Here is a 13698-nt window from a genome sequence, read left to right on the forward strand (position 1 = left end):
ACTGTTAGTTAAATGCCTGAAATAAAGCACTGGTTCAGTTCATTTAAAGACAATTTCCAAAATTATATTTGTAGGTTTCAATTAGATTTTTATGCATATTTTGATGGTTCAGAATGGATCTGAAATATTCAACCCCCTCACCTCAAAAGCCATTAAACATATGGTTGAAATATAGTGACATATGACAATAAAACACAGTAGACAACAAACAATATTTATTTACACATATTTGTGTTATTCTGACAACATAAGTCGACTTAACTTTGAAGTTCATATGAAAAACGTAACTCTGAATCCAAAAGCATGTGCACTATTATTCAGGCCCCAGATTTAACACATTGTGTAGCATACTTTAGCATATTTAACTTCTAACAAATGTTTTGGTAAGTACTGAAAAGAAACCTCTCAATTAAAATCCTGTCTCATTCTTAACATGATAAATCTTCTAGTCCAATGATGTTTGATGGCTTTTGTGCTGCAACTGCCTTCTTTAAATCCTACCAAAGATTTGACACTGAGAAGGCCACTGCAGGATCTTTTTCTCAATCAACATTTGGTTGACTTGGAGGTGTGCTTGGGATCATAGTCTTGCTGGGAAACCAAAGAACATCAAGGCTTATTTTGTCAACAGAAGGCATTGCATTCCTCTTTAAAATGGGCTAGTATTTCTGGGAATCCATGATGACAGGTATATCAAGATAGCCAATTCCTGCTGCAGAAAAACAGCCCCACACCATCAATGACCCACCTCTATGCTTGAGTGTGGGGATGGTATTCTTCTGGTCATAAGCCTTGTCTTTTTCATGCCAGACATACCATTGGTCCATATGTCCAAACAGTTCCAGTTTGGTTCCACCAGTCCATAAAACTGTCTCTTGAAGCTCTGTGGCCTTTTTCCAAATACCTCCTGGCATAGTCTAGTCAACTTCTGATGTTCCTTGTGGTCAAGAGTGGAGTGTGTCTTGAAGTCTGTTTATTCATTGCATGTCTTACAGTAGCCACAGAAGCACTCATACCACTTTTCATCACGTTGTCCTGTAAGTGTCCTGAACTTACACAAGACTTTTCTCTTAGTTGTCCTGACTAATATACTAAGGACCCTTGATGAAATTTTGGGCTTCTACGATGGCCAGACAGGTTTGTAGTTGTTCCATAAGTATTAAACCTCCTTATAATGCTCCCAATTGTGTCGCCTGGAATGTTACATTTTTTGGAAATCTCCTTATACCCAAGGCTCTTTATGTGTGATGAAATAATTTCTCTACATGCATCACAGCTGAAGTACATGAAGGATAGACTTCCCAAATGCTTGTTTATGTTTCAACTCCACTTTTAAAAATTGTCAGAAAGCTTTAAAAAAAATACAACATTATATAGGGGTTGAATAATTGTGGCATGTGGAAGTAATCCAATGAAGAATCTTGCTCTTTGAAAAAAACTTTAATTGATATATCAAGTACTAGGGGAGTTGAATATTTCTCATTGCATATGTATCCCTACACAAAATAGCCTGTCTGTGTGTTTATTTTAAAAATAAATTATGTATTTGTGTCCTTCAAAATATTATTTTCTACCACTGAGCATACTGAGTCTGTAGTACAAAGTTACAGATGCTACCACAGCCTTAACTGCAAATTTAATAGCCATGTCCACAGTACCTAAAAATGGCAGGATATTCTTAGACTTTTGCAGCATTTATTTGATTTTAAAGCAAAAAAGCAATTAAACAATCAAACTATTCCATGAAATACCTCATGTGGAGACACTGGTCTGGTCACATTAAAGCTCTCCTCCACATCAGGCATGCCCACATATATATTGAGGTACCTGGAAAACCAGGGTATTACAGGTTGGATTTCAGCTACTAAAACTTGCAAAAACATATCAATGTGTTTTAAAATGAACAACAGATGAAAACACCAGTCTTACTTTAGATACCACATTGGATCTGCATCACTTGTAATCTTCTCATTCGCCTTCATAATCTTCTTTATCTGAAAATATAACAAAAAGCTCAAGGCACCAGTTATGATATTAACATTATCCAATGGTTTGGAAAAATGGTGCCTCACCATGTGTTCCAGCACCTTACCTCCACATTGATGAAGTAGTTGAAAGAGTCAATGTGCTGCTTCACTAAACCTTTGACCTAAAATGGAACGCAAAAACCCACATTAGACCAATAACTAAATTTAGAATATACAAACACAGATATTACTTTACTTAATGACAGTATATAAAAGTATATTGTTACTTAAAACTGAGGTGCACTTTAAAAACATGACAAAGCATTTACCTTCAAAAAAGCCGGAAGTAGTTTCCATTTTTCCTAAGGGGGGAAAAAATAAAAACCTTATCTAACAAGGTAAAGTTGGCCTTCCAAACTTTCTGGGCTCTTGACCCTAATTAGATGGTATGTGTTCTTAAGTGCTACATCTGTTATTCCTTTATTCTTGTGTAAAAATATCTAAATTATTTTTAAGTGAACATTAGCCTTCTCCTCTTTGTATGTGTGTGTGTGTGTTACTCCCAAAATAGTAACATTACAAGAGAAAGGGAAAGGGGGGACCCAAAAAAAAAAAACTTCTGTGAAAGTCAATGTGAAAAAATTGAAACATGAATATTTTTACAGCTGCTGTGTTCGAATGATTTAGTAAACTAATCTCACAGCTGGAAATGTTCTGCATGGTTTAGGCATGGGCCAGTGCCTGTTTAGTGGGTGCAGGAAGCACAGTGTAAATTCACTGTGTTCTCACAAACATTGCTGGCTCTATTCACATGAGCTCGGCATGGATATTACGCAGACTTTGTACTAGGGGTCTCACAGGATAAAATCTGGTTCATGTCCAGTACAATTGTTACAGACAGCTCCAGCTACTACAGGTAATGTCTGGAAAAGTTATTAATTGAAAAAACATTTCTTACTACAGGACCATACTCTTGTTGAAATATGCAAGTCAGCTCTGCCATATGCATTTAGGGTGTGCATAAATGCATATGGCAGAGCTGACTTGCATTTAAAATATATGTTGCAGACACTACATTTAAAGAATATTTTTTATATTTAAAAAAAATGGATTACTTTCAACATTCTGTATTTTGTTTATATGTATATATATATATATATATATATATATATATATAAGGACCATGAACCTATGAATAAGATAACGGACAACTAACAACCAAAGAAGTATACTCTGCATTGACTTCGCAGGCTGGACATTTATAAAATGAGACAATAAAACAAAAAAGGAGTCCGTTTTCACAAGGACACCTATACTAGCAAACTCAGGGTTAACAGTCAAACCTCGTTCTCTAATAGTAATTCAGGGGAAAAGAAGCAGTCAACACAAGCAGTCAAGACATCGATCTAAAATTTGTCACTCAAATATTTGTTCACAATGAAGTGCTATAGCAGTGACATGTGGCACCTTTTAACGTGAAAAAGAAAACTGGACTAATATGTCAACTTTACATTCATATGAGCCCGTTAAAGACTATTGCTGTATTTCAGATGGCTCTTGGGTCTCTGTTCACTGCACTCTATAGGTCAGTACAGTTTGATTTGTACACCACTAAATGTTAGCTAGTGAATCGAGCAGCTTAGAGCCAAATATAAAAGGGTTATTATATTAATCACGACATATAGAAAACAATACATTAAACATGAAATGTTTTATTTGTGAGCAGAAGAGGGCCTTTTGAGACCCGACCGTATTTTATCTGTTTGCCCAGACAGCGGAGGCTGTAACACGCTGCAGATTTCAAACTTAAATCCATTTAAGTAAATCTATAAAAGTTATCTGACCTCCACTGTATCCAAAGGAGCAGCGAGCTGCTGCGGAGACATGTCCCCAAAGTCGTCCTTCAACAGCTCCATGACTCTCAGCACGTTTCACACATTTACGGATTGAAAAACAGACACAAACACAACCGGTACCAGCGAAACCACCTCAGAGCCCCAGCTCCAGCACAGCGCCACCGACTACACACATGTGAAGTGTGTATTGTAACATGAAAAGTGTTCCGGACTAAACACAAAAACACGGTACCCAGGCCATACGTTCCGTCCACACGTCACACCTTCTGTTTGTTTTTTAAATGTCAAATTAGTGCAGCTACGCAGAACTTTACAGTGAATTAATCACGGAATGTAAAAGCGTATATTTTTATTCCTTTTTAAGGACGCATTTAAAGTTCAACTTAATGTAGGAACGATCAGAGGAGATAATTCGGGGAGTCGGCTCTCATTCAATGGGAGTCGGCTTTTGATTCACTACCATGTATCGGCTCTTAGAGCCGGCTCTTTTGCGAACGACACTCACTCACACAGTCACTCACACCTATGGACACTTTTTAACAATCCACCATCCAACGAGTGTTTTGGGACCGTGGGACCGGAGCACAATAAAACTTGAATGCAAAGTTTTTTGTTCAAATGGCTTGACTCCACTGTTTTCTGTTCTGTTTATGGGCAACCGTGTCCTAATGATCAGAGAAGGGTGATTAGAGTCGTTAGTTCGAAAATTGGTTGCGATGGGTGTGAAGAAACAGCACAGTCCTCCCTCAATCCACGGCTGAGGTGCCCTTGAGTAAGGCACCAAAACCACAACTGCTGACCGCCACTCGGGGTGTGGATTCACAGCCCCTAGTGTGTGTATGTGTTCACTGCCACAGATGGGTTAAATGCGGAAGACACATTTCATTGTATGTTGTACAATGACAAATAATTGCACATTTCTGTTGAAAGACGATACAAGAGCAAATTAAGCTAGAATTAAATGCAGGCAGGGGAAAAAAAACTAAACTGGTAAGTGGTTCAGTTTAATTATTTCGGTTTACACTTCATTTATATTCATTTATTGCACTTGCTAATATAACTCACCCCTCACAAAATCATAAAATGGCTAATACAAAGGTTTGTCAAATTATATTGGCGATAATTTCATATTTTCATCAGACATTTCAGGTTGAGTAAAAATGTATTATTTGAATTTTTCCCAATAGTTCTCAGCAATAAAGCAATCTCAGCAATCTACTACATTTTCCACAAAACTGTTAACAGCACAAATAATAAGCGCAACTTCATGAAGCATATCAAAACTTTATTCATTCTAAACCGTCTAGCTCAGTCAAATCATTTTTAAAAATATTGTTTTCAGTTACATGATTTGAGATATTACATATGCAATGTTATTACAAACAGCTTTAACATTTGAGCAGTTTTAGAAAAGCTTTAATATTTGAGCAGTTATAGAGCCCGTACACCAGTAAACTAAAGCAAACAATGCACAAATCCTACAGAAGGCATCACTCTTGCATGCCATACTTTCTACTCAAACCGTGATCTTCAATCCTGGTCTCATAACATACAGGCTCATGTTAAAATCACAAATAGGGCAGAGCAGTATAGAATACAGTCTACTCTATATGTGTCTTTTGCTGCCCAGTAATTTGGGATAGGATGTCCCAATAGAGCGTCCATGTCTGTGGACAACCAACTCCAGCTGGTACTCATCCAGATTGACCACAGCAGTTGTGGTCTTCTCAGTTGACGTGAGGAAGAGGATGGTGAAAACAGCCATTTCAAACTCAGGACTAACTCCAATGAAAGTGCTGCCGACAGGCTTGACCAGACCATGCCAGCTGAACTGCACATTCAACACATGGTCCTCTACTTTTGGCTAAAATGGAATAGAAAAAGAGAAGCAGTTTCATTTGTATTTAGATCAGAGAATATTGAATAAAAAAGAAAATGATTTCACATTTCCATCTGTAATTTAACAAGAATGCACCCATAAATAGAATTCAAACCACTCTTAATTTGTTTAATGTTCTACTAAATAGGCAATTTATTACACATTATTTGTTTTTCAGCATCAGGGAACAAAGCCAAATCCTATTTTACAGGAAAGCGCACAAAATCAACTTTAGCAACTAAATTAAGCTTTTCAGTATATAGCATCTATTTTATCTTCATTGATGTTTCTGTTTCTGAAAAGTTGCTTTCAGTTATACTAATATGTTTGCAAGGATATTTTCAACAAATTAAAGTATTAGAAAATGCTAAATTTGGTTGCATTTTCTGCTTCAGAGCATCCAAATACTTTCAAAGATATTGAGGTCTGGACCCTGGGTTCTGTTCTGAGAAAAATGTGAGATTAGGGCTAAGCTTAACTTGATTGTCTGAATAGGCAGGCCTCAGATACGCAGCAATATGCAAAAAAAAAAAGTCTAAAGTTGGCAACAGACAGTCCAGGAAAACATGGCTCAGAACTTGAATAAATTAACAGGTTAGTACACAGAATGTTAACATACTTTCTGTCAGTAAGCAATCAAGTATTGTTGTGCCAATATAGTCATTGCAACTTGCCGCGGCCAACATACACTTTATTATGTCTAGTTTTTCAATTGAAGGATCAACGCAAACACTTGTGAATAACTGATATAAGAAGTAACGTTAAAGCTTTTTTCCTGTCTGGAAAATGACTTTACCATTTCATTGTTCTTGGCTTTGTAACCCTTGTAATCAAGCAGTTGTTGCTTTTCCTGAAGGTAAAACTGGACCCAGTTATGGAGACCCATGATTTCATTCCCAAATTTAGTCTCACCAACAAACACATGCTCAAATCCACTGGAGTCCTCACTATTGATACAGAGAGAGATTAAAGGGAACAACAACAAAAATACATCAGTTACATCATATCAAAACATATAGTATATCAGAAACAAAATCTACTTTGGAGCCCAAGGAGTCCAAATAATCTTTCACTTTAAGAAAGGCTTTTTGATTTCCGTCAGGCTTCTGCCTCTATCACAGTACTGAGACAGTTCTTGCATGTTCTAATTGAAATGTTCACAGTTCTAATTCTTGTATTGCATCTGTTCCCATAGATCTCACAGTTTTTAATAGGGTCAGTCATTATGACATATTTCTACTGGCTTTCCTGGTTATCCTACTTAACAAATAAGTGTCACTTGGTATTCAGGGCAAAAATATGACTCAGGGTGTTCTCCAAGGTTCTTGATTTGGCCCTCTTTTATTTATCATCAGACCTGGACCCCTGTCCCAGCATAGCAATGAAATCATTCATTCATCATTCTTTGTCTGTAACTGCTTTTCCCAGAGCCCACCCAGAATCACTGGGTGCAAGAAGGAAACACACCCTGGAGGGGGCGCCAGTCCATCACCAGACAACACACTCACTCACACCTACTTTGAGTAGCCAATCCACCAACCAATTTGGGTTTTTGGACTGTGTGAGGAAACCCTGGTTTCCAGGACTGGAGGTTGTGGGTTCGATTCCCGCTCTGGGTGACTGTCTGTGAGGAGTTAGTGTGTTCTCCCCGTGTTCGCGTGGGTTTCCTCCGGGTGCTCCGGTTTCCTCCCACAGTCCAAAAACACACGTTGCAGGTGGATTGGCGACTCGAAAGTGTCCGTAGGTGTGAGTGTGTGAGTGAATGTGTGTGTGTCTGTGTTGCCCTGTGAAGGACTGGCGTCCCCTCTAGGGTGTATTCCCGCCTTGCGCCCGATGATTCCAGGTAGGCTCTGGACCCCCCGCGACCCTAAATTGGATAAGCGGTTACAGATAATGGATGGATGGATGGATTATTAATGCTAATATGTGCAGCCCAAACCTATGCCACTATGTTCAGAAGAAAGAAAGCACTCACCCTCCATTCCTGTCTCTGTGGTAAAGACGAAACCACATGTAGTACAGCTGACTCTTAAATTGTCTCAGTTGGGCTTGAGATTTGCCCTTCTGCACTAAATACTGATGAGCACGCTAAAGAAAGAAATAAAAAATAAAAACCAGTTATCCTCAAACGAATCAAGATGACGTGAGTGTTTCTGGACGTACAGTAGCTTGGAAATCACGTCACACTGCACAAAATTATTTTATTTTATTCCTCTTGGTATTACAAGATCAGCAGCTTCCAATAACAGTATAAGGCATGAAGGAGCAGAATTCAGAGTGAAACCTAGGAGTACCAGGAAGAATAATTACAGTAATGTGCAGCCAAACCATCAGAATTGTATTGTTTTAAAGCAGTGGTAAACATGAAGTAAATATAAGATTATATCCTGATCATAGCCTGGTCTAGCACTTTAAAATTGCAAAATACATGGTAAAATAGTATGATTATTTACACATCACTCTATTGTCTTGTATTTAGATTGTCATCTTTACATTGCACAACACTAAACATCATGATTGCATACACAAATAAAACAATGGTGTTTATACCTTCATGACAGTGGTTTCCAAGATTGAATCCAGAAAAGCATTATTCTCTGCCACTTCCTCAGAGGTCACTCTCTCAGCCACACCAGTGGACCTTTCATAGTTGTCAAGCAGCTTCATGAAACCTAGAACCAGACAGTGAAGTACTATATTCAAATAAAGTTCTTTACTGAAGGAAAAAGGACAACTTTCACCTATACCCAATTTGGGCAAGAAAAACACGCTACAATAACAGCAATCCTTGGACCAGTCTCCTAATGTTATATTTATTAGATTAAGTTAAAAACATTGTAGATAAGCACATCAATCAAATGTCATTTGTTACAAGTTTAACAGTAAATTGTCACACTGTGATTTTTATATTGTCTTGTAAATGATATTACATGAATTCTTCTGTAAAACGTGGTATATGACTTATTAAATGCTGAAAACAGATTTATAAATATCTAGCATGTACCTTTTTAGTTGATTTTATGCATTAATATAAATATGTTGTAAAATATCTTCTTCCAAACCACACCCCATCTGTATATTTTATTGGTATCTGTAAATTGCATAATCACCTACAAGTAATGAATGAAAATATTCCACTTAAATTAATGTCCATACTGCAATGCAATTATTACACACATTATGAAATCTTTTCATATTTAACTGAGGACTGTTTGTTACCAAAGCAAAGTCCCCACTTGAGGCAACCAAAGCAAAGACAAACCACCCTTTTATTTAACCCAGCCCTGCCTCAAGAGCAATAAAATTACATAAAGGATTCTGGCATGTTCCTGTGAAAAGCACATCTGGACCAGATCCTGACAAATCTAAGCATTTGTGTAAACAGTGTGAAACAAACAAAACCTTACAAGATTTTCTTTGCGTGAACCTGCAAAGTCAGAGCAAGTTGAGGCAGAAACTGTGACAATGCTCCTTCTGAAGTGAGGATTTATAGAAAGGTTTCTAAAGAAAGCTAGAGTCATTTAAAAAGAGCAGAGAACATGATTTTCACTTACGGGAATATGTGGTGATGGATTTTAGTTTGTCCTCATCCACGTAGGAGAAGAGAGGAGAGGAGGCATGGTCTTTTGCAGTTGTGCTGCCACTAGCAATAAAACCAGCTTTGCCCTGTAAAGAGGTTTAACCTGTTACTTTCCAAACTGGTTGAGTAGAACTACCGATAATGACTCCTACATAACATATGTGGCATAACAATGTAATTACATAGCCATAAGTCAATGACTTTGTGGCCATCCTGATGCATTACTTCTGTGGAAAATATTATTAATAAAAGTAATTGTATGGTTTGTTTTTAGTTGACATTAAAGTAACCCTGCAAGGTTTAGGCAACATGAGTACATGCAGGACAGTAGTCAAAACAGGAAGGTCAGGCGTTCATAGCAATCAATATGATCTGCATATGAAGACAGTTAATCTTGAGCAATCTTGCAAAGCTTAGGCAAAATGAGTAACTGTAAAAAAAAAGCAGCAACACACATTAGTGCACTACTAATCAGGTGGACCAGCTAAAGCAAAACAGAATGTTCAATAACACTTACATATCCAGACAGAAAAACAGTTATACACACATAGCAACCGCCTAGCAACGCTGATGCACACAAATTGAGGTCCAATCACAAACAGACACCTTGCTTAAGTGTCAGACAGAACATAGTGTAAGAAGAGGAGTCAGAAAGCGAGGTCTTCGGAGAACAGGAGGTAAAAGGCTAAATGTATTGAATGTACTGTTCTCCCCAGAATTCCGTGTAATAGCTGTTTTGATTGTTTACTCAAACTCTGTGTTAACCTCTTCTGTTCCAATTATTTGCATCAACGAATGCGCAGGACAGATTTGTCCACACTTCCCATCATATGAACCTTAATGGAAAATCCCACCCTTTCATTTATTGATATTATTGCCTTATTACTACATACATACATACATACATTTTCTTTTCCGCTTCTCCATTTCAGGGTCGCGGTGCCTTATTAAACAGTAAGCTCTAAATAAAATTGAAATGAGTGTCAGAACTATTGACAGTGGTGGTAAGAGGAACCAGACTTCTGAATTTTTTACTGCTGTTTAAGAGATATCACACATTTTTTAGATTAAATGTAACTCATGTGAGCCCTTATGTAATAATTTCAAGATGATTATGTGTAACATTTTAAATGTATATTGGCGGTACTGTGGATAATGGCCCTGTAGGGACATTTGGGAATAGAGCTCTTTAAAAATGTGTACAATTTAATGTTGTTGTTACTCTACTAGTGTGTATTTGTGTGTAGTTCCATGTTTTGTCATTGTTTATGCATGAGTACCATTGTTTGTAGATACATATATATATTCCCTAATTCAGTTTGTACAGTTCTATAAAAGTGCAATTTGTCATTGCCCAACCCTTTCTTACCCCTCCACCACTCCTTAACATGCTCTAACCTGCAACTAAGCCCTGCTCTGCAAGTGGACAGGATTGATTCCTTAGTTATAAATGTGAAACCCTGGCTGTCTGAATTCATGTTTGCGTATTTAGAAGACCTTTTCTTGGAAGACAAAAGCAGAAATGCTCAGCTATGTTCTAGCATTTAAAAAACCAAGACCAGAGTTTGCTGGTTCAACAAAAAGCACTATGAAGCCACTACTTTGATGTAAACACCACAATAATGCATACATTCTGATACAATGCCAAAAAAGCCATCAAAACAAGTTTCCTTCAGATTTCATTAGCAGCATAAATCTGATCAAATAAAATAGCTCTATTTGTGCTGTCGATATATTGAACTGTATCATTGCAATTATTACAATGAATTACTTTTTTAAGGTTAGTTTTCAAAGACATAAATATTCAGTAGCTTTTAGAAAGTTCCACTTTTATGCAACACTCTAAGATGTGGTATTTTTTGCTTCTGGGCTCCCCTTAGAGTTGCATTGTGTAATTCACTTTTACAACACTCCGCAGAAATGAAGGGGTAGAGGGAGACAGCTGGGGTGATTTCCAACACTTCTCCAAATGTTACATAGTACAGTTTCGGCAGTGCTCAGCCCGGAGTAGCAACAAAACTATTGTTTAAGTTTGCTAAAAAAAACCTGGAGGTTTACCTGCAGTGAGATCGTGTAGTCCGTCCCTGGTTTGAAGCGGTTCACATCCAGCTTCCAAAGCTCGTTGAAAAGGTCAGACAACTCCTTGTTTACGGCTTGGCTAAAGATCGGCACAAGTTTATTGTGGAGCTCTTTTTGAATTCAGAGTGTACTAAATTTTAGTTGAGAGTTACTGTGCGGAATAACTAGGAAAATTAGCGAAATCCTCACCTCGCCGCTTCAATTGATGAAGACAGAGCCAGGAGCAGAACGAACAAGGCACAGACCCGCCTGCAGGGAAAGATCAACTGTAGTGTGAGAGTCGTTTTGAAAGATATAAACTTGTTCTGGTTGTTCTTGTTTTTTAAATAAAATGTTAAGTCAGTCAGTATATTGTTAGACAGATTTAAATGTCATACATACTTGTTGTCCATCTTGGTCCGTTTAACGCCTCTGCCCAGCGGAGTTACAGTTAAATGAGTCTAGCTGAACACACCCAAATGGCTGCTGCTTTCCACTCCGCCCACAACTCAACTGACTCAGCCTCCGACGGGTGAAATGCACTCAATTAAACATTGTATACAAGAAACAAGGCCTGGTAACATTTACATTACTTTTACCATGTAAACAGTAATATCATAATCGCTTTATTCAGAATATTTATGAAAGTGATACTAGTCTCTACACTTTTGTCGTTATATCATACGATATTCGACTGTGTTTCGAAAAATGTTTCAAATAACCTCAAGTATATCGCAATGGAACTATGGGACTGAGAGCTTCACTGGGGAATGGTGACCTATTTTATTTACTGTGGGAGTGTGTAGAGCATTTTACTTGTTTGCCTGATGAGACAATGAAAAAAAACAGTGAACTGCCAAATGAGCCTGCATGTTGTACCTATTTTATTTATTTATCTATTTTTTATTTATTTATTTATTAAATGGACACCAGTTGACAGAACACAACACACTTAAATTGAATGAGGCACAAAAAAATCACTGCATTTATGAGTAGCACATTATGTTAACTGATGCACAATATATTTGAAAATAAAAAAGGCTTAAATAACATGCGATGAAATTTCTTTAAAAATAGGCCATCAAATGCATTGAACTGAGTTGGTTCATAGTGTTAAATACACTGCATAAAATACTCACATCCATCAATGAACATACACAGTATTGGGACTGATGATGTATATCAAGATAATTATTTTAATACAAATACAAATACAAATAAATCCATTGTGGGCACTGAGAGACCTGGCAATCCTTTTAAGGAGTATTCAATGTGTTGAAGCTTGGCAGCTCTATTTGTAACGTAATATTTAATATCTAATTTGCTAAAATATTTCTATGTTTCAAACAGGGTAAAAGTGTCACTGTGCTCTGTTTGCTACCGTAAAACCCACTAATTACTATCAAAAATAAAAAAAAGGAGTGGAAGGCCTGTAGAAAAAGTGTGCATAAGTCTCCAGTGACCAGCTGGGAGGCAAACTACAGTAGGACTGCAACTTATTCCCTTTAAAATATCATAAAGTACATGTCATTGAGGCATAACTACTATAAAAAAAATAATTTAAACCACACACTGGGCAAAATGAATGCTTAAACTTTGCATCTGCTCATGGGAATATATTCTCAACCTCTACAGCTTACACCAGTATGACACCTACTCTGCTAAAGGAAAATACTGTAATGTGGTTCAACTAAGTAAGTTTACTTGAGCTGTGTAGACTGATAAGGTATGTATGGCATCAAGCAAAAGAGAGAGGGTGAAATAAAAGGGTGTGCAGAAGTGTTGGCACAGTCAGTTCCGATCACAGCAGCAGCACTATGGACAGGCAAGGCCATGAAGCACCCTCAAACATTGGAGTCATCATCGGTTACACTGGGGTTGGGGGATGACGTCGACATCCCTTTAAAAAGCTCATCGTCTTTCAGCATGCTCTGAGCCACAATAAAAACATATATATACACATTAATCGTTCACATTACTCATTATAGAACAATGCATTTGATTAAAGCTACATGGTTACGTTGATGTGCTTTTTTACCGTTAAGTTGTTGATGCCTTCTGAGAACACTCCAATTTGTCTCACAGTTCCTTCTGAGTCTTCCATCTGTGTTTACAATTTGAAAGAAAAATAAATAAATAATAGAGCAAATTAGTCATTGTGGTCAGCAAAAGAGGGTAAAAGCTATACTGTGATGTAATGATTAATCTTAATATAGCAGGTGTGTGTAGTCTTATCCACAAATTTATCCTGCAAATTTTCATTCCTACACACATACTCTTGTTCAATGCAGCCATTCCAGCCCTTTGTGGACTAAAAGACTGGACAAACCTGATCTATGATAAGGTATTCCCTCCTGA

The 13698-nt window shown here is 37.4% G+C and overlaps 3 protein-coding genes across 9 annotated transcripts in view; all 3 read right to left on the reverse strand.

The window, feature by feature from the left end:
- polr3b (polymerase (RNA) III (DNA directed) polypeptide B) overlaps nt 1–4017 on the reverse strand; it is a 30754-nt gene extending 26737 nt beyond the window's left edge. Inside the window, exons 1-5 of the mRNA XM_066684672.1 lie at nt 3812–4017; nt 2297–2329; nt 2093–2149; nt 1930–1994; nt 1752–1827 (exon numbers count right to left, since the gene is read on the reverse strand). Coding sequence (XP_066540769.1) covers nt 1752–1827; nt 1930–1994; nt 2093–2149; nt 2297–2329; nt 3812–3883 — 303 coding nt within the window. The 5' untranslated portion in view covers nt 3884–4017. The remainder of the gene's footprint in view (nt 1–1751; nt 1828–1929; nt 1995–2092; nt 2150–2296; nt 2330–3811) is intronic.
- An 808-nt stretch (nt 4018–4825) lies between these two features.
- endouc (endonuclease, polyU-specific C) lies at nt 4826–11840 on the reverse strand. Its single transcript, XM_066684200.1, has 8 exons — nt 11743–11840; nt 11551–11610; nt 11341–11440; nt 9257–9368; nt 8253–8374; nt 7678–7790; nt 6499–6649; nt 4826–5687 (listed from the first exon to the last, which is right to left on the reverse strand). The coding sequence occupies exons 1-8, from the start codon at nt 11751–11753 to the stop codon at nt 5430–5432; spliced, it is 927 nt and encodes a 308-aa protein (XP_066540297.1). The 5' UTR covers nt 11754–11840; the 3' UTR covers nt 4826–5429.
- A 704-nt stretch (nt 11841–12544) lies between these two features.
- ppfibp1b (PPFIA binding protein 1b) overlaps nt 12545–13698 on the reverse strand; it is a 32429-nt gene continuing 31275 nt past the window's right edge. For all 7 annotated transcript variants that reach the window (XM_066684192.1, XM_066684193.1, XM_066684195.1 and 4 more), the window contains 2 exons: nt 13379–13444; nt 12545–13271 (listed from right to left, as the gene is read on the reverse strand). In XM_066684192.1, the coding sequence (XP_066540289.1) occupies nt 13185–13271; nt 13379–13444 (153 nt within the window). In that variant the 3' untranslated portion in view covers nt 12545–13184. The remainder of the gene's footprint in view (nt 13272–13378; nt 13445–13698) is intronic.

Source organism: Hoplias malabaricus, chromosome 11 (genome assembly GCF_029633855.1).
Source record: "Hoplias malabaricus isolate fHopMal1 chromosome 11, fHopMal1.hap1, whole genome shotgun sequence".
Lineage (NCBI taxonomy): Eukaryota > Metazoa > Chordata > Actinopteri > Characiformes > Erythrinidae > Hoplias > Hoplias malabaricus.